Below are 17295 nucleotides of genomic sequence, written 5' to 3' on the forward strand. Positions count from 1 at the left end.
ATGCGCACACGACAATTGCCGTTTGCACGGGGGTGCACAGGCACGCGCCGCGCGTGACCAAGCAGTGTGCACGTGCAACCGCCCTGTATGTGCACCCGCCCTGCACGTGCACAAGCACTGCGCACACACCCCCACTGTGCACACACCCCCACTGTGCACACACCACAGGTGACCAAGCACTCTGCACGTGCACAAGCACTGTGCACACCCAGCCTGTGCACACGCCACACATGCACAAGCACACTATGCGCACAAGCACCCTGCACACGCGTGCGCACGCACACTGTGCCCGCACGAGCACGCCGCACGTACCCAGGCGCAGCCCATTTGCACGCGCACACTGCACGCAGAGAACGAGCTGCGCAGGGGAGAGCCCAGGCAGCAGCCTTGCAGGAAAGCTCTAAAACGCATCGCGCTCTGCGTGTGTTTGGGTACTCACACGTGGCGCAGATCGTGCACAAACGAAGGACAGAGGACACGGTGCCTTTAGTTATTTATTTTTTTATAAAGTGACTGGCTCCATCACACGCAGTCAGAAGCGGATCTCCTCAGCCCGCTGCTACACAGGGGTCCCCTCGCTCTGCTGCGCCTCTTTCTGCTTTTCAGCCCTGGCCCTCGCTCTTGCTCGCCACTCTTGCCTCTGCTTTAGTCTCTCCGGTGCTTTCAGCTTCTGCGCCTCCTTAAAAACCTGCAGCAGGGGCACAGGAGGGTGAGGGACGGGAAGAGCCAAAGCTGGGTGCTGCTGTCAGAAGGATCCCGCACGCTGCCCGCTCCCCGCGCAGAGCGGGAGTCCTGCAGCTGCGGCCGGGAAGCGTCCAGCGCGTTCCAGTCCCGTCTGCTCCTGCCCACGCTCGTCCTCCCGCGACTCCAAACAGCCCTGGCTGTAGGGTACCGTTCCCAGGTATTCTGCTCTACCTGCCCTATCCTTTAGTTATAATTTTAGTGGGTGGAAGTTTACTAGCTATAAATGGAAGGCACTGTCCAGCCTTTTCATTCCACTCAGAGTTACACCAAAGGATATTAGCAAAATATCCAATTTATGGAGAGCGAAGGAGATCAGGTGCTGGCCATACCCACGTTCCTGTTCCCAAGGTGCCATCAGACGCAATAGTCTCACCTATTAGTTGCTCTAATCAGGTTTGAAGAAAGGCTGTTCTGAGCCAGTGCACAAACACGTCTCGGAACAACCTAGTAGCACAACTCCACGTTCACAAGCAGAGCACATCTGCAGCACGAGCCTGCTGCCCACTGCATAACTGTCTTTTGGGAGCTCTTTGCAGAGCGCATGTATTACTCTACAGATATTATCACTGCCTCTCCAAATTCAAGACAGCTTAAAATAATTTTTATCTTTTATCTATTGACTTTTTCTAATTGTCTTAACTGTGCTCTTCTACCAGAGATTTGTTCCAGTCCAGCTCTGTGGCTTTCTCCTTCTGATTGCCCCATACCTTGATGCAGAAAGCCTTCTTAGCGAGCCAGCGCTTGGTGATCCTTCTGGAGTAGGCAGGGGGCAAAGTGTACTGGATATTCAACTGCTTGCAAGTGTTTTCAAAGATGTCATAGCGGACACGGCGAAGATACGCAAGGAGTTTCTTCCGGCGATCCACATCCATCAGCATGCGACGACGGTTATTTTTATCCTGCAAAGGACTTAATGTTCACTAGATTGCAGATAAATTGTACTTCCATTCCAATAAATTACTTAAAATGAAACAGAGCATGGCTAAAATGAAAGAATCAGATTAAAGATAGTATCTTAGAACAATTCCAGATATTGCAAGCACTTTAGGTCATTACAAGAAGATTTAATTTACTTTTCATTGGAATTGCTTTTTTATGTTTTGCATTTTCACCTTCCTCCCCCAACCCCAAAGACTATTTTCAACTAGTATACAGTTTCAGGTGGTGCATTTTTCCCCTAAATCTCACTTTCACTCTCCTCTCTGCTGGCAAAAGCTGCGATGGCTAGGAGGAAAAGACTATAGGGCAGGCCTACTGGCTAAAAACTGTGCTTGTCCTGAAATGTATAGTTCCAGAATTAGCACTGAAGCACTATCTTTGTTAAGAATTTAAATGTGAAATATGAAAATAAATATGGAAATAAAATGTGACTTGGCTCCATCTGACAGTTTGGGTTTTTCTGTGGAAGGGAGCATGCATAACTTGAACCATGTCATTAAGGGCAATCTGTCATGGGAGGAATCTCCTCCCTATCCTTTACAAGCAATTCTTGTAAGAAGCTGGCTTGATCCAAGTAATTTCAAAAGGTCACTTTCTGCTGAAACATTTAGTAGAACTTTTGCCTCCTTAAAGCTGAATTCTATCCTGGTTTACCCTTCACGCTTTTATAAGTAACAAATAATTATGAACTTTTTTCAAATACACTTCAATAATACATTTCCCACCTTTTTCAACTGCATTAGGAAGCTTTAAGATACCTTGTTCATAAGCTTACAGGTTGTGATGTTTTGCATTTGGGCTTTGAACCCCAGTAACTTTAGGTAGGAAACTAGTCATTATGTTAATACAGTCCTGTCTGCTAAACACTTTCACAGGCAGAACAGAGTGAGAGTACAGCTGAAGTGCTCACATTAATTATGTTGAAAACTAAGTAATGAAACCATGTCTGCAACAAGAAAAAATTTAGCTAAACTCTGTTCAAAGGTATTGCCCAGCCATTTCCACCAAGCCAGTAACAAAAAGAGCACATTCCATATTTCAGTTGTGACTGAGCCAGCAACTTCTTAGCCTGGCACGAGGAAACAGTTACAGCTATTTTACAAACCAATTTAGTTTCTACCCTTCCCATACCCCAGAGTTAAAATCCTTTTGCTCTAAACTCAGAAAACAACCAGTGCAGCTGCTGTCTCAGACTTGTAGGCTCAGATTACCGATACCTTGGGATGCTTCTGAAGATGTTCCTCATAAGTGCGAATCTTGGCAGTCAACATAGCAACTATAAAGGACAGACATAAGAAACTGCGTGAAAGCAGCAGCTTCCTAGCGTGAGACAGTATCATTTTCATTCCATTTCAAATCGCCCTTTGAGGACTGCTGTCCTTATGGGTGCTCACTGCACCACAGCAAATATTACCGCACAGCTTTCTAAATAAATGCAAAACAAACCATAAAATATAAACTACATAAACTCAAGTGAGAACTATTACTGTAAAGCTGCTTAATTAGTGCTTAAAATTTTAACAACATACCATATGAATTTATCCCTAAAATGCCTCTTGCCTTACTTAATTACCAGTGACTCTACATGCAGTTCTCTTCACTTCGTTTAAGCTTTGGAGAAACAGACACAACTTATGAGTTTCTTTCTAACAGCAGCATCAAGCTATATTTAATTTTTTTTGTAATTTCATGTTTTGGAGAAAAGTGCTAGTGGCAGCCTGAGAAACTGAAGGTCTTTATTCATGAGCAAGGAATGCATCTGGGTCAATGGCGATACAGGCTTCACCCCTGCACTGTCCCTACGCTGTGCTTCAGCCCGAGCTCTCTTAGGGAAAAGGGATTTCAGTTTCCATGGCTAAACTTGATATTTCACTTTCATATTGAATGCAGTACAATGGTTCATGTCACATAAGCGCTTCAGGCAGAATAATGCACAGGCTGCCTTTGGAGGGTGCATATAGAGTAGGGATTTGGAAAGCAGCCTAGCAGACATTTGTAATAGATATAATTGAAATGGAGTCAATTGTGCCACTAAACTTCTGGTGCTTCACATCACTTTCACCAGCCTGAGCTGAGCCCTGCTAAGCATATCTCTTTTACAGATGCAGTCATGGAGGAAAATGTTGTCAAATTATGTGGCGCTTTAGTGTAAGGTTTGGTATTTTATAGGGCTGAGGTAAATGAATCTCTCCAAAAATTATAAAAAATACTCTGTCAAGTGAACTGTTCTGCAGCAGCCTGGCTGCTGGCTCTGCTACCATCCTTTATGACTTCAGGAAAAGATTCATATATGGGCAGAAAAAGGTTCCGTTTTCAAATCCAGAAAGTGATCTTTCAACAAAGCTCCTGTCGCACACTTTTCTCTTTGTGCCCCTGCTTCATTCAGATATAGACTGAACATTGCAGGCACAGAAGCCATGGAAGCAAAACTAGACGGTGTATATCACTGTAAAAGAACTGCAGCAGCACGGACTACTTTAGAGAAACATTACGCTAACCATGTGAGGCAGAGCCACAAAAGATTCTCTTATGAGAAAGCACTGATAAAAGAGGTGGTTTCACAATCTCACATTGAGTAATGCAGCGATAGTATCATAAAATCTTATGCGACTTTTCTCTCCAACACATCTAGGAAAGTCCTTCATTTGTACTGATAAATAAACATACTGAACCTCCCTGTTGTGGGCAGGCAGTAACCTGAGGTTTTCAGATTTCTTCAGCATGTCTCTAGCCACAGACTCTAACAATGTGTGTTCAAACTGCTCCCTCTGCCAGTGAGTACATGCACTGCCTCTGCAACATTCCCAAATCCTGAAGAGCTCCTCCAGTGCATCCGGCAGGCTACCTGCCTCCCAGGTGCTCTCCTGAAAGACATCCTCCTAACTGATATAGGAAACTTCAAGTAATGAGGTGGGAATAGCTGAACAAAAGCAAAGAGAAATGTCATCTACCAACAACTTACTTTGCACCTCAAAGGAGCCATTGTCGTTGGGAGACCTCCTGACCTTCTCCACTAGCTGCTGAGTCTTTATCTTCACCTTCTCCTTCTGTGGATGACAGAAAAGAGCTTGTCACTTCTTCAGAAGCATTATAGGTATGAGACACCCTAGGTCCCTCCCAAGTGCCCAGATAAAGGCTTTGTAATTACTAGCTTTACTGAATGTCCATCACAAATATGCAAAAAATGCTGCAAAAAAGAACCTATTGCATGCAGGACAGTGCTCACAGCAGAGTATAGCAGGGAAGCAGCACAGAAAAGATCTCAGCAGAAGACAGAATCACTCTCCTTTAAGTCAAGAGTACAGTCACATCCTTCTTCCTAAGACTACAAAAGACGGAGATTGAAGAGGCCCTACCATTCCCATGAACAAAAGACAAGAAACCAAGGCTGATCTCACACAGCAGTAGCCTCTGTTTGTTGCATCTTTTCAGGCTTATGTGGTAGGCAGCAAGAAGGCGCAAGATCTTTGTCCTGCCTTTCCAACTTACTATGTTTTCTCAGCATACAAAAAAAAATAAAAAGTCATTTGCAGAACATCTGCTGTCCAGTGTACTATTTTCTGGAACATGGGCCAACCATCAGCAGTAACATAATGGAGCTGCATTTCCACCTGTGATTTTCTAAATATTCTTTTCTTTCATTTTAATGTGCAATTATTATCATAAAGGAGACTTCACTTTATGATAAATATTAAGAGTATGCAAGACTAAATACCATCATGTGTTTAATACTTTGCAGTCACTTAGCAACACTTAAAAACAAAGTAAATGAAGGGCATTTAAACACATAGGCAAGTCTTACATGACTGTGGTCACTAAACGCTATAGTTTTTAGGCAAGTAGAATGACACTAACCTGGTTTGCCATTTCCAGTGACAATAATCTTCTCACTACGTCGTCAACACTGCAAGGAGGTTACAGATCAGTTTATAAGCCAGAAAAAAAAGTGTACTTAACAACAGAAATAATTTGTTCTGAAAACCTAATTTTAACTTTTCTCAAAGTTATTCAAGGAACTGCAATTTATTCTACAAATTTAGAGCAATCCCCCTAGTCCCTAAAACAGTCAGCCATAAGCTATTTCTTGTATTCCTAAGAAAAATCACATCTAAGATTACAGAAGTAGCAAATGGTTTTGCTGTTGTACGAAGCACCGCAGGAATTATTTAAAGTCATGATGAAGTCTTAGCAGTTCCAAAAATGACATTATATGCAAACTGGGTGCCGAAGATTAACCCTCATGTAAGCAGTCAAGGACAAAATGATTAATTTCAAGACTTGCACTTTCAAAGATCTGTGAAAGTCTCATTTTTGCCACTTGGGGCTCTCCATGCATCACACATGAGCAGTTCTGGAATCAAAGCCTAAAACCACAAAACCTCTGGTTCCAAATTTCAGAAGCAGCCATTTATTTTGAGCATTTAACTCTCTACTCTCTAGTACCTGATTTCAAGACAGGCATAAATTATTTCCACGGACTGTGATGTCCATCAAAGACATGGGCAATGAGCACTTCTGAGGAGTAGGCTCAGTGTACCTTACATTAGGTAAACAAAAACCTAACACACCCCTAATCAGTGGCTGCTTTTGTAAATTTGTCATTCAAAACAAGTTTGCAATTCTCTGCTAAACTGCATATCAGTAACCACAGAGCATTAAATAAGTACTGAGCAGGCAACAGTTACTGCATATTGTGGCAGGGTGCGTCCAAGATACAAAGCTTGGAAGAGAATAGTCATTCCCTTTCCCTACATCATACCTATTTACTATTGGTACATTGGCGTAATCTTTCTTCAGCATTGTTGGAGGAAGGTCATCTAAATGACTGGGGAAGTCTACAAAGAAAAGATAAACATTTAAGGAACAGCAGTACTAAGTGAGAGCTCTGACTCACGCTCACAAACTAGATCAGAGGAAACAAACTGCAAAGAAAACAGACTGGATGCTCCAAAGGACAGACTTAGAGAGCAGTTCTAAGATCAAGCTAAGATCAGGGAAATTCAGTCAATAAAACAAGGTCTAGCCTCTTGCCTTCAGTACTCTGGATTTACAATGTGGTATGTAGCCCAGTGAGATCAGAACTGCCGAAGACAGTTGCTGATTTGCCACACATTCATGAACTGCTGATTTTTCTGAAAAACTTTTGAGCTCACAGAGTTATTTATAGATTCACAGAACTGCAGAAAGGGACCTTGCAAAGTCTCTCGTCCAATCTCCCCTTTGAAGTGGGACTGTCACCATGTCTTTGTCTAGCCAAGTCTAGCTAGTTTCTCCAAACACCCTCTCTTCCTGCTGCATTAGGGTACAACTCGGATAGAGTCCAGAGTAAAACATTTTAAAATGGGGCCTCATAATGCAGACGTACCTTTCTTTTTTCTTCTTACAGGCCTGGCGTAACATCTGGCTCTCTGAATAAAGGGACTGGAAGCTTGATGGAAGAAAACAAAGATTTATCAGACTTGTGCATGCTTTTTACCGGTATACTCATTAAGTTCCACCAGTTCTATAATAGAAAACTCTGATCAGAGTATTTAGATTCAAAGGTGGTCAGCAGTCAACCCAGGTCTTTTGTCTTTTGGAACTGTGGAACAGTTCCAGCGTGGTTCTCATCCTGGTGCTAACACACCTGGGTGAAGCTGTGCCACTCGAGGGTATCTGAATCCAAACAATGGGAAGCACAGAGCCAGCAGGAAGACACTACAAACGCCTGACCTGCTGCTGAGCAGATAATGCGAGTGTTCCCCAGCTGAACTCTGTTCATTTAAAGGGTTTCAATTGATGGTCTGAACTAATCTGACTAATTTAATGTGTGAGTTGGATGTGTTTCTAAGAGTTTCAGTGGCAGAGTAGAGAGGTGGGGAGATCTGGCAGTAACCTTTGACCAGCACACCTTGATACAGGGAAGAACATTCACCCCCGGCCTGAACAGAGCTGGTTTTCAACCTTTTGAGAGATAACTGTTCTAACTGCTGTTCTGAGGCCCCAGCTGTTGGAATCAATACCTGCCTCAGGTTATTCATCTGTGCCACAAACACCTCTTCAAGTACAGACTGTGGCCAGTCCATGTACCTGCCTACAAAGGGCATTTCTCAGAAGCAGGCTAGCTGACCTCTGCACTTGTGACACATGAGGTCTCTGCACGGGCTTCCTTCCCCTTCCAGTGTGCACATAGTGAATGGTAAGCGCAGGGCAGCTCTTCCTGTGGCTCAGCACGCCATCTCACGCTTACTGCACGGTAACTGCACACACAGACAGAGCTACAGACCTCTAACCCAAACCTTAGCTCAGCTCACAGTGACTTCCCTGCATGCATAAGCCAAGCGAGCACGCCGTATCTGAGCTACTCTGGTCCCAGAGCCATCCGAGCTGCTTCCGCGTCTCCTCCACGCTCAGGGCAGAGCCCGCGGGTGTCAGCGGCAGCGTACAGACGAGGGGAGCCAGCAGGCAACCTCCAGCACCACACGTGCGTGCCTGGCACTGGGCTCTGTGCCCGGCTCCCCTGCCTGCAGCACGCTCGGGGCTCACACGCCCTTGCCCCCCCCCAACCTGCTGGTGCACCCGGCCCCTCTCCGAGGGGACAACGCATGGCTGGCAGGGCTCTGCCTGCCCCAGGGCGACCTGCTGCCCCCAGCACGGGCGTACGGCCACCTCAGCTCCAGCCGTCCCCTGCATGCCAGCCCGCCCCTGCCCCAGGGACGCCTCTGTCATTACCCAGGGTCCCCCCAGCTCCCTGCCCCACTGCAGGGCTATCCCCACGCTCTGATCCCCCCCAGACCCTCCCACCATGTCCAGGATCACTGCCATCACTGGGATCACCAGTCCCCTGTCACCCAGGACTACGCCAGGGCCACCCCAGCCCCCCAAGGCCACCCCGGGATCACCCCCGCCCCCCGTTCCCAGGGACAGCCTAGCTCCCTGCCCCCAGCACTGCCCCAGGGTCACCTCAGCCCCCTGCCCCCCCCCTGCCCCAGGGACCCCCCAGCCCCCAGGTGATCTCAGGGCCACCCTGGTCCCCTCTCCCCCTCCCTCGGCTACTCCTGCTCCTCCAGACCGCCTCTTCCCCCCGTCCTCAGCCCCGCGGGCCACCCCCGGGCCCTGCTCCCCGCTCCAGCCCCTTGCTCCCCCTCCCGGGCCTCCTCTTCCTCCCCCGGGGCCCTGCCGCCTCCTCCCGGGGCCCTCCCTCGGGTGGTCCGAGCTCGCCCGCCTCACCCGCGCCGCCTCGGACGAGCCCCCAGGCCGCGGCCCTGCCGCCGGCGATGCCCCGGGCCGCGGCCCCGCCTCCGGCCAGCCCGGCCAGGCAGCGGCCCAGCGCCGTCCGCAGCGCCAGCATGGCCCGCGCCTCACCGCCCCGCCGACCTGGGCGCCGCCATCTTGTCCAGGCGCGGCCGGCCGAGCGCCGAGCGAGCGCCGCCAGGCGCCAGAGACCGAGCGCATCGATGGGCCGCGCAACGGGGGGGCGGTCGCCATGGCAACGAGCCCGGCCCGGTCCTGGCCCTGGCCCTGGTCCTGCCCGGCCCCGGCCCCTGGGGCTCCCCGGGGCTCCCGCAGCCCGGGGGGTGGCCCCGGTCCCCCCTCGCCGCTGCGCGGCCCCCTGCAGCCCCAGCCCTGAAGTCATCTGTGGTGCTGCAAGAGGAGGCAGCTCCGTGCCCTGATGGAGGGAGGTCACGGGACGTCTAGGGCGTTTGGGCGCCTAAACCTCATCGTAGCTGCGGGACACGGTGACTTCGGTGCCCCCCGGCGCTGTGCAGCGTTTCACGGCTGCAGCTGGACTCGTGTCCTGCTGCCAGCGTCGCGCAGGAGCCGGTCTGCGGTTTGTTCCCGAGCCCTGGCCTTGGCAGTCTGTCTGCACGGGGCTCGTGGGGAGTACCCCCCTTTATTGTGTGAGCACATGGAAAAGCAAAAATAAACAGCACGGGGTGCCCTGGGCGTTCCCAAAGTGCAGTGAGATCCCTTAGCTGCCGGGCGGTGCCAGGCAGCCGGACGGTGAGCTTAAATGGCTGTTCAGGTAACGTCGTCGGAGGTAGGGAGCTTTGCAGTCCCTCGGCTGGGCCGCCGCAGGGTCCTTCCCCGCAGCACCGCGCTGGGACGGCCGCGGCAGGGGGGACGCGGCCAGGCCGGGCTCAGCCCATGCGCCCTGCATGCCCTGCACGCCCCTCTCGGGGATTTTGCCTCTCCTCCCTCGGCACCCGCGGCAAGGCCTGGGGCGCCTGGCGCTGACCCGCTCGCGGGAGCTGGGGAGGTGAGCGGGAGCGGCAGCGGGACGTGCCCGGCCTGGCTGCCCGGGGGCTGGGATCACTCTGCCCCGCGGCACGGCGCAGAGTGTGGAGCGGAGGGTGCCCAGCTCCACGTCGGGGCTGCCCTGGCCCGGGGCACGGCGCGGGCTGCCTGCCCCGGCTGGGGAGGGATGCTCGGGCGCGTGGTGCTGAGCCCGGCGGCTTGGCCCTTCCGGGGAGGCGCGGGGGTCTGGGCCAGCGGGGGCAGCCGTTAGCGCGTCCCACTGCCTGGCCTCTGCCCAGAGCTAAAATCTCTGGAAGTCATAGAGCTCCTCAGCCCCGCCGATCTTCAGGCCCTGCAGCAGGGGGAAGTTGATGAGTGGCTCCTCGGGGAAGCCCTTGTCCCCCTTGCCGCCCTGGCCGTAGAGCCTCTCCGGGGCGACCCCGTGGAACCACAGGTTCTCGTAGGGCGTGGGGCTGGGGGTGCCGTCGAAAAGCAGGGGCTGGGTGGAGCTGGAGCGGAGGTAGAGGCGGGATGGGACGTGCTGCTGGCCCTTGTAACCGTCCCCGACCACGTGCGCGTACTGGACTGGCTCGCCTCCATTCCTGTAGCACCCCTGACTCGTTTCCGACATGTCTCTGCTGCCGCTCGGTGTGTCAGGTCCGTCCTGCTGGACGTAGGTCTTGGGCAGGTCTGGGAAGCCGCTGGTGGTTTCTGCCATGGGGTCCTTGCCCCACGGCTGCTTCCCTGCTCCCCTCTCAAGCACCGTGACAGTAGAAATGGTCGCCAGGCCGGGCTCCCTCGCGCCAGGGATCTGCAGAGGCTCCTGGAGGAAGAGCGTGCGTTCAGCCCAGCCCGGCCCGCAGCACCGGCCGCCGCACACGGAGGTGTTTCAGGGTGCACCCCCTCCTCCGTCCCCCTCCCGACGCAGCACGTGGGGCGCACCGTGCTCGCCCCGCCCCAGCACGGTCCCCGTCCCCGGGCTCCATGCGGAGCACAGGGGTCTGTGCCTTGGTGAGGGCACGGCCAGCACCCCGGCTGCTCACAGCAGCACAGCGCGGTCTCCGGGCAGGCGCTTGGGTGGAAACGGGGGGCGGCGCGGGCCTGGGGAGGTGTGGGGAGAGCAGACTGCCGGCTCTCACCTGCTGCAGCTCTGCCGGCACCCACTTGCCGAGGCTGCTGTTGGCCGGGTCGGGGACGCTGGGCCAGAACTGCTTCTTCACCCTGGCGGTCGCAGAACAAGAAGGGTCAATGCACAACCTGAAACGACGTGGCTTGGGGCTGGCCTGGTACGAACACATCGGGCGCCCGTGAGTGCAGATCCCCCGAGACAACAGCGGGACACCTCCACTGCCGCTCCTATACACCTCCTCCAAGAGACGGGCTGCAGCTCGTGGCTGCAGGGAAGGGAGACCAGGGCAGCCCAGCGCGCAGGAGGCCAGTCCCAGCCCCGCAGCGGGCTCTCGCTGGCACTCACCTCCCGTTCTTCTGGAAGCAGATCATCAAAAGTATGAGCAGGACGAAGACCAGCCCAAGGGTGAGGAAGAGGAACTGGATTTCAATGTCATCTGGAAAGCAGGCAGGAGGGGATCGCTGCAGCACATGTCCCTTGCCGTCGGGTGGGAGCAGCGGCAGGGCACTGCTGCGCTGTGCTGCGGGGCTGGGGCAGGAGCCAAGGGGGGCAAAGCCTCTCACCACCCGCCTGCCCCCGCGTCCAGCCGTCCCTGTGGGCACGGCAGTGCCCAGGGCCGCGGGACAGGTCCCCTCCTGTCCTTAGGGCGTCCCCGGAGCCCGTGGGAGGCTGCGCCCTGCCTTACCTAGCACCATGGTCACCAGGGTCAGGCTGGTGCCGTTGGTGCTGCCCGCCACCGTGGAAGCCATGATGTGCACTTTGTACAGCGTCGAAGGCTTCAGGCCCCAGATGACGAAGGAGCTGAGAGAGGAATTCACAACGGCACCTGGAGAAACACGGCCGCGGTTAGGGAGGCCGGGGCCCGCTCTGCGGCGTGGCCGTGCCTGCTCGTCACCCGCACGGCCTGAGCAAGGGTTTCCCTGCAAGGGCAGGTGGGCTCGACTCCCGCACGAGCGGGAAGAGCGGGGAAGGGCATGAGCTGGGCCGCAGGAGAGGAAGAGGCGCGAGCCCTGCGGGAGCCGTCCCAGCCCACGCCGTCGGCAGAGCAGTCTGTGCCGCGCGTGCAGGGCACCGGCAGCAGCCACGTCCAGCCCCGGGGTCCGGGAGCAGCCCCACAGCCACCCCGGGCGCCGCGGCGGAGCTGCCTGCTCTCCTGGAGCAGGAGCACCGGGAGCTGCATTGCTCCAGCCGGCTGCACCCCCGTGGGTCTCTGCTGGCAGCGGGATAGCTGTACGGTGCCCAGACACGTGCACGGACCCATCTGCTCTCTGACCAAGGGACAACGCCTGCTGAGGTCCCCCCCCGACGCAGCCATGGTTGGGCAGAGAGCAGGGACAGCAGTGACGCAGGCAGGACTCACTGGACACATCTGCAGTGCTGTTGGCCCAGAAGATGGTGTAGTTGGTGATAAAGCCGTTCCGCATCCCGACGGGAATCGAGTCCCAGCAGAGCTCGGCGTGGGACTTGCTGATGCTCTTCAGGTGGAGCTTCGGGGCGTGGGACGGGGCTGGAAGGGAGCAAGACCAGTGGAGGGGCGCGGTGCGAAGCAGAGCCGCGGGGCCGGGGGCAGGCTGGGCAGGAGAAGCGCCGCGCGGCGGCTCCGACGCCTCCGAGACGCGGGACCTGCCGCGGCTGCCGGGAGCACACGTACCCTTCTGCTGGGAGTAGGCTGCTGTGCAGGCGGGCACCCCGACGGCATCCTTGTAGAGGGGATACACCAAAACGCTGTACTGCTGGAAGGGCTCGATGCCGTCTGCAAGGGAGAGCAGAGGGGGAGCAGGCGTTGGGGGCCCGGGGGTCCCTGCGTGCCGGCCCCACGCAGCCTGCCCGCGCGGGGTGCATTGGCCACCCCGTGCCCGGCCACGACCCGCTGCATTGCCCGGGGCGCAGCGTCCGCGCGAGGAGGCAGGACGCGGGGCGGGCTCGGGGCAGGCGGGCTGGGACCCCCGGGCCGTGGCACGGGAGGTGTCCAGCCTCCGGCAGGCAGCGAGCGGCCCCGGCGGGGAGGAGGGCCGGGACCCCCGGGTGCCCCAGGGCCGCTCGCCCCACGCTTACCTCGGATGAGGGCCCTGGTGGTGCCCCCGTCGCGCTCCCTCTGCCAGCAGGCGCTGCAGCCGGCCGGCTCCGCCGAGGTCGGGTACCACTCCAGCACGTAGCCGGCGGCGGGGGCCGGCGGCACCTCCCAGTGCACCCAGAGGCTGCGCTCGCCGCCGGGCACGGCGCGGAGCCCCGCCAGCGGCCGGCCTGCGGCGGGGACGACACGCTGCCAGCCCGACCCACCGCGGGCCGGGAGCATCCCGCGGTGCCGCGGGGCCAGGAGCATCCCGCGCCCAGCGCCCCGCTCCCGCCTCGCCTCCCATCGCAGCCCCTCCGCGCCCGGCAGTGCCTGCCCAGCTCCCGCACCGCGCCGGCAGCGGGTCCGCGCCTCTCGGGCAGCGCCGGGATTGCACAGCCCGGGGGCCCCGACGGAGCCCCGCGGCAGGGCCACGGGCGGGAGCGGGGCCGCGGGAGGTTTGCGCCGCGGCTCACCCGTCCTCTCCAGCAGGACCACCTCCGTGGCGGGCGACTCGCCGGCGGCGTTGTAGGCGCTGAGGTAGACCCTGCCGGTCCCCGCCGGGGCGGAGAAGTTGCACTGGGTGTCGGCGGTGTCACAGACGGCGGGGGGGTCCCAGCCCCTGCGCCGGGGGCTCAGCGCCACCCGGTAGCCCAGCAGCCGCCCGTTCGCCTCCCGCTGCGGCGGCGCCTGCGGGCGCAGAGAGGCGGGACGGGGCGCTGGGGGGGCCCTGCCGCGGCGGCGGCCCCCGCGCACCCACCCCCCCGCCACCCCCGGTACCTTCCACCGCAGCTGCACCTCGACCCTGCGGCCGGCACCCACGGGCCGCGTGCTCCACCACGCGTCCAGGCGCGCTGTCGGGGCTGCGGTGGGAGGAAGGTGGAGGAGATGCTGCAAGGGGCACGTGCCGCGGCCGGCGTCCTCCGTGCAGCCGCGAGCCGTGCCGCCGCCGCGGCCCCGGGACGCCCGCACCCACCTTTCTCGCGGGTGGTGAAGTCCCTGCCCGCGCTCCACTCGCTCCAGTAGCCGCCGGGCGAGGGCCGCCGGCAGCGCATCTGGAAGCGGTACCGCGTGCCGCAGAGGAAGCCGCAGTGCTGCGTCGGCCCGGCCTGGCTGCCGATGCCGGGCACCTGGGGGCAGCCGGAGTGGGGCCGGTCAGCTCCCCGGCCGGGTCCCCTCCCGCCGCGGGGGCCGGAGCGTGTGTCCCCCCCCCCCCCCCCCCGCCGCGGCCCCAGCGCCCGGCGTCGCTCACCAGCGCCCAGGCCGGGTCCTCGGCGCTGCTGTAGCGCAGCTCGCACTGCAGCTCCATGTGCCGGCTGCTCGGGGCCGCCTCCCAGGCCACCGAGACGCAGTCGGGCTGCTGCGGCACCGAGCCGATGCTCTGCAGCGTCGGGGGGTCCAGCTTGGCTGCGGGAGAGCGGGGCAGAGCTGAGGTGCCGAGGACGGCCCTGCCCGGGCTGCATCCGTGCACGCATCCCGAGGCATCGCTGCTGCCAGCGCTGCCGCCCGCAGCCCCGGCTCCGTCCTGCCCCGGCGGGATTAGGCACAAACGTCCCCAACGCCCTTTGCTGCTCCGCAGCGGCCCTGCCCCGGGTGCAGAGCGGGGACGAGAAGTTGCACTGTCTGAGGAGGTTTCTTTTTACAAATAGTTTTGGGAGCTGAGTGTATCACTGATGGACCTCCTGAGTAAGTGGGTGATGAATCGCCGCAGAGTGCGGCGGGTCAAGCGGTAGCTCACGCGCAGCCGGCACACGCTGCTCGGCTCTGCAACGCGGCTTTGGCACCGTTCATCATCGTGAGCCATTTATCACGGGAACCGGCGTGTAAAATGTGACCGAAAAGCCCGGCGCGCTCTCAGGGCGCTCTGACACCCCTCCCCTGCGGGTAACCGGCTTCCCGGCCGGCTTTGCCTGCGCGGGCGGGGGGCCGCGGCCGCCGCTCACCCACGTCCATGGGGTCGATGCGGAGGCGCTCGGACTCGGCGGTGCCCAGGGCGTTGCGGGCCGACACCCAGAAGTCCATTTGCCGGTAGAGCTGCAGCAGCCTGCGGGGCACGGTGCAGCGGCGGCCGCCGGCGCGCGGGGTGCAGCCCGTGACCGCCTGGCCGGCGGGCTCCCGCTGCGCTCGGCTCCTGCGGGGCGGGCGGCAGGGCGGGGGTCAGCGGGGCCGGGCCGGGCGGGGGGCCGGAGCGGGGCGCCCCGGGGCCCGTCCCCCGGCTTACGTGGCGCACTGGAGCGCGACGGCGGTGGGCAGGCTGTCGGCCGCCCGCTCCCACTGGCACGTCAGCCCGTAGTCGCTGAGGTTCAGCATGCAGCTGAGGTTGGAGGGCTTCGCGGGCGGGTCTGCGGGGAGCAGCCGGGGGGGCTGAGGACGGCGGCCCCGGCCCCCCCCCCCCCGGCCCCGCCGCCCGCCCCGCGGCGCCGACTTACATCCCGCCTGGATCTCGGCCACGCCGACGCGCTGCCGGGTGCCGTTCCACTCCAGCAGGCACCACAGCCGGGCCTGGCTGCGGTTGAAGTGGGGCACGGTGACGTGGGACACCTCCGCGCCGCCCGGGCCGCCGCGCTGCCTCCCGGCCAGGGGCTCGCCGTCCAGCAGCCAGGAGATGCGGACGCGGCCGCGGTCCAGCCCGCCGCAGAGCTGGCTCCGGACGGTGCAGGAGGCGGTGACGGCCGAGCCCAGGGGCACCACGGGCGAGCCCACGGCCACCGAGGCGCAGCCGTGGGTCCCTGCGGGCGGGAGAGGGGCGTCGCGTCCCGGGCACGGCCGCGGCAGAGCCGGCCGGCCCACGGCACCCGGGCCCCACTCACCGCCCAGGGAGAGCAGGAGGAGCAGGGAGAGCCGCCGCAGGAGGGTCGTCCCCGCGCCGCGCCTGCCCATGGTCCGCTCCTTGGCTCTGGCATCACCCGGAGTTCAGACACCGGCGGCGGGACGGGGCCCGGCAAGCGGCCGCATCAGACGCCCCTTGCTGCGCCCGCGGATGCTTCCTGGAGCCAGACGTCCTCCCGGCGCAGCCTCCCTCCGCAGCGCGGACGCATCCACCCCGGGGCGCAGCGCGGCCCTGGCTGCCCGCGGCACCGGCCCCGGGAGCCGCGCGGGTGGGCACCTCGCCGGCGGCAGCACCCACGGCCCCGCGCCGGGAGACCCCGGCCGGCGGCTCGGCTCCGCTCACGCCGCCGCTGCAGCACAGATACCCTGCGAGCTGCTGTTATCTCGGGCACCGTCTGCCTCTGCCAGGGACAGAGCTGCGGTTTGAGCTGGGGTTTTGGGTGGCAGGGTGGTCTGATAAGCAGAAAGAAGGAAAGGGATGAAGGAAGGCGATGCGGGGGGGGGGCCGCGGCTGCAGGGCCTCGGGGTCCCGCCTGCAGCCTCTCGCCGTTGCGTCCCCCTTCCACCAGCATCCCCCGGCCGCTGCCGGCAGCAGTCCCCAGTGTCCCCGCGCTGCGCCGGGGCAGCGGAGCCACCAAGCCGCCGAGCCCGGCTGCGTGGTGCCCGGATTCCCGGGGTGACGGTGGCTGTGCCCTCCTCGAAGGGGGCACGTGCCTGTGCCGGCACCTGCCTCTGGCACTCCCCTTGCTCCGGAGCCGGCACCCGGGGCGGACGAGCCCGGCACAGGCGAGGGGAAGGCAGCCACCGCGGCATGCCCCGGCTCCGGCACGCGGCCGTCCCCACCCCGCGGCCCCCTGCACGGCCAGCGCTGGGTCCACGCTGCCAGATCGCCCCGGGCACGTGGGGCGGCCCCGCACCCAGCCATCCCCACGCCCTGTCCCTACCTGGCCTCCGCGCCCGCGGTGCCCGGCCGCCCGCGGTGCCCACTCGCAGCACCGGCCTCCGGCTCCCGGCGCTCCGCCGCGCTCAGCCCGTTTGCTAACACGCTGCTCTCGCCGTTAGTTCCTCAAAACCAGTGCCGTTAATTGCTGTGACTCTGGAGAAGGTGATTGCAAAACACTTCCCTGCAGGCTGTGCCGGCCGCTCGCCGGCAGGAAGGGAGCGCGGGGCCGGCGCCCGGTGCTGCAGCCAGACCCGCCGCCCTCCGCCCCTGCCGCAGCCCCGCGGGGCCGTGGGGCCGGGCGGGGGGACGCAGCGCCTGTGGGTGGGGGCACCCGGCCGCGGCGGGTGCTGCGAGCGCAGCCAGCACTGTGGCTCCCGGCCCCCAGCCCGCAGCACGGACTGGGCTCGTCCCCCCGTCCTCGTCGCCCCGAGCTCGAGCCTC

General features: G+C 59.8%; 2 protein-coding genes across 2 annotated transcripts; both read right to left on the minus strand.

Moving 5' to 3' along the window:
• Positions 1–481: 481 nt before the first annotated feature.
• Positions 482–9110, minus strand: MRPS15 (mitochondrial ribosomal protein S15). The gene is made up of 8 exons (XM_064525260.1): positions 8893–9110; positions 7049–7111; positions 6443–6518; positions 5539–5587; positions 4646–4730; positions 2901–2959; positions 1452–1643; positions 482–688 (listed from the first exon to the last, which is right to left on the minus strand). The coding sequence occupies exons 1-8, from the start codon at positions 9011–9013 to the stop codon at positions 560–562; spliced, it is 774 nt and encodes a 257-aa protein (XP_064381330.1). The 5' UTR covers positions 9014–9110; the 3' UTR covers positions 482–559.
• A 410-nt stretch (positions 9111–9520) lies between these two features.
• CSF3R (colony stimulating factor 3 receptor) lies at positions 9521–17014 on the minus strand. Its single transcript, XM_064525250.1, has 16 exons — positions 16856–17014; positions 15893–16364; positions 15512–15811; positions 15304–15424; positions 15026–15213; positions 14335–14489; positions 14059–14212; positions 13863–13945; positions 13559–13772; positions 13085–13273; positions 12681–12782; positions 12390–12536; positions 11715–11855; positions 11375–11465; positions 11040–11121; positions 9521–10723 (listed from the first exon to the last, which is right to left on the minus strand). The coding sequence occupies exons 2-16, from the start codon at positions 15960–15962 to the stop codon at positions 10202–10204; spliced, it is 2559 nt and encodes an 852-aa protein (XP_064381320.1). The 5' UTR covers positions 15963–16364; positions 16856–17014; the 3' UTR covers positions 9521–10201.
• Positions 17015–17295: the final 281 nt, after the last annotated feature.

The sequence above is a fragment of the Dromaius novaehollandiae genome, chromosome 23 (assembly GCF_036370855.1).
Source record: "Dromaius novaehollandiae isolate bDroNov1 chromosome 23, bDroNov1.hap1, whole genome shotgun sequence".
NCBI classification, from domain to species: Eukaryota; Metazoa; Chordata; class Aves; order Casuariiformes; family Dromaiidae; genus Dromaius; species Dromaius novaehollandiae.

Excerpts from the sequence above, each read along its gene's own strand:
- CSF3R (XM_064525250.1), bottom strand. The coding sequence starts at position 15,962 with ATGGGCAGGCGCGGCGCGGGGACGACCCTCCTGCGGCGGCTCTCCCTG. Across the intron at positions 15,214-15,303 it reads GTCGCGCTCCAGTGCGCCAC|GAGCCGAGCGCAGCGGGAGC; the intron begins GTAAGCCGGGGG and ends CCCGCCCCGCAG. Across the intron at positions 13,274-13,558 it reads GGTCCTGCTGGAGAGGACGG|GCCGGCCGCTGGCGGGGCTC; the intron begins GTGAGCCGCGGC and ends TCCCCGCCGCAG.
- MRPS15 (XM_064525260.1), bottom strand. The coding sequence starts at position 9,013 with ATGCTGGCGCTGCGGACGGCGCTGGGCCGCTGCCTGGCCGGGCTGGCC. Across the intron at positions 4,731-5,538 it reads CACTGGAAATGGCAAACCAG|AAGGAGAAGGTGAAGATAAA; the intron begins GTTAGTGTCATT and ends TGTCATCCACAG. Across the intron at positions 689-1,451 it reads AGAAGGCTTTCTGCATCAAG|GTTTTTAAGGAGGCGCAGAA; the intron begins GTATGGGGCAAT and ends CCCCTGCTGCAG.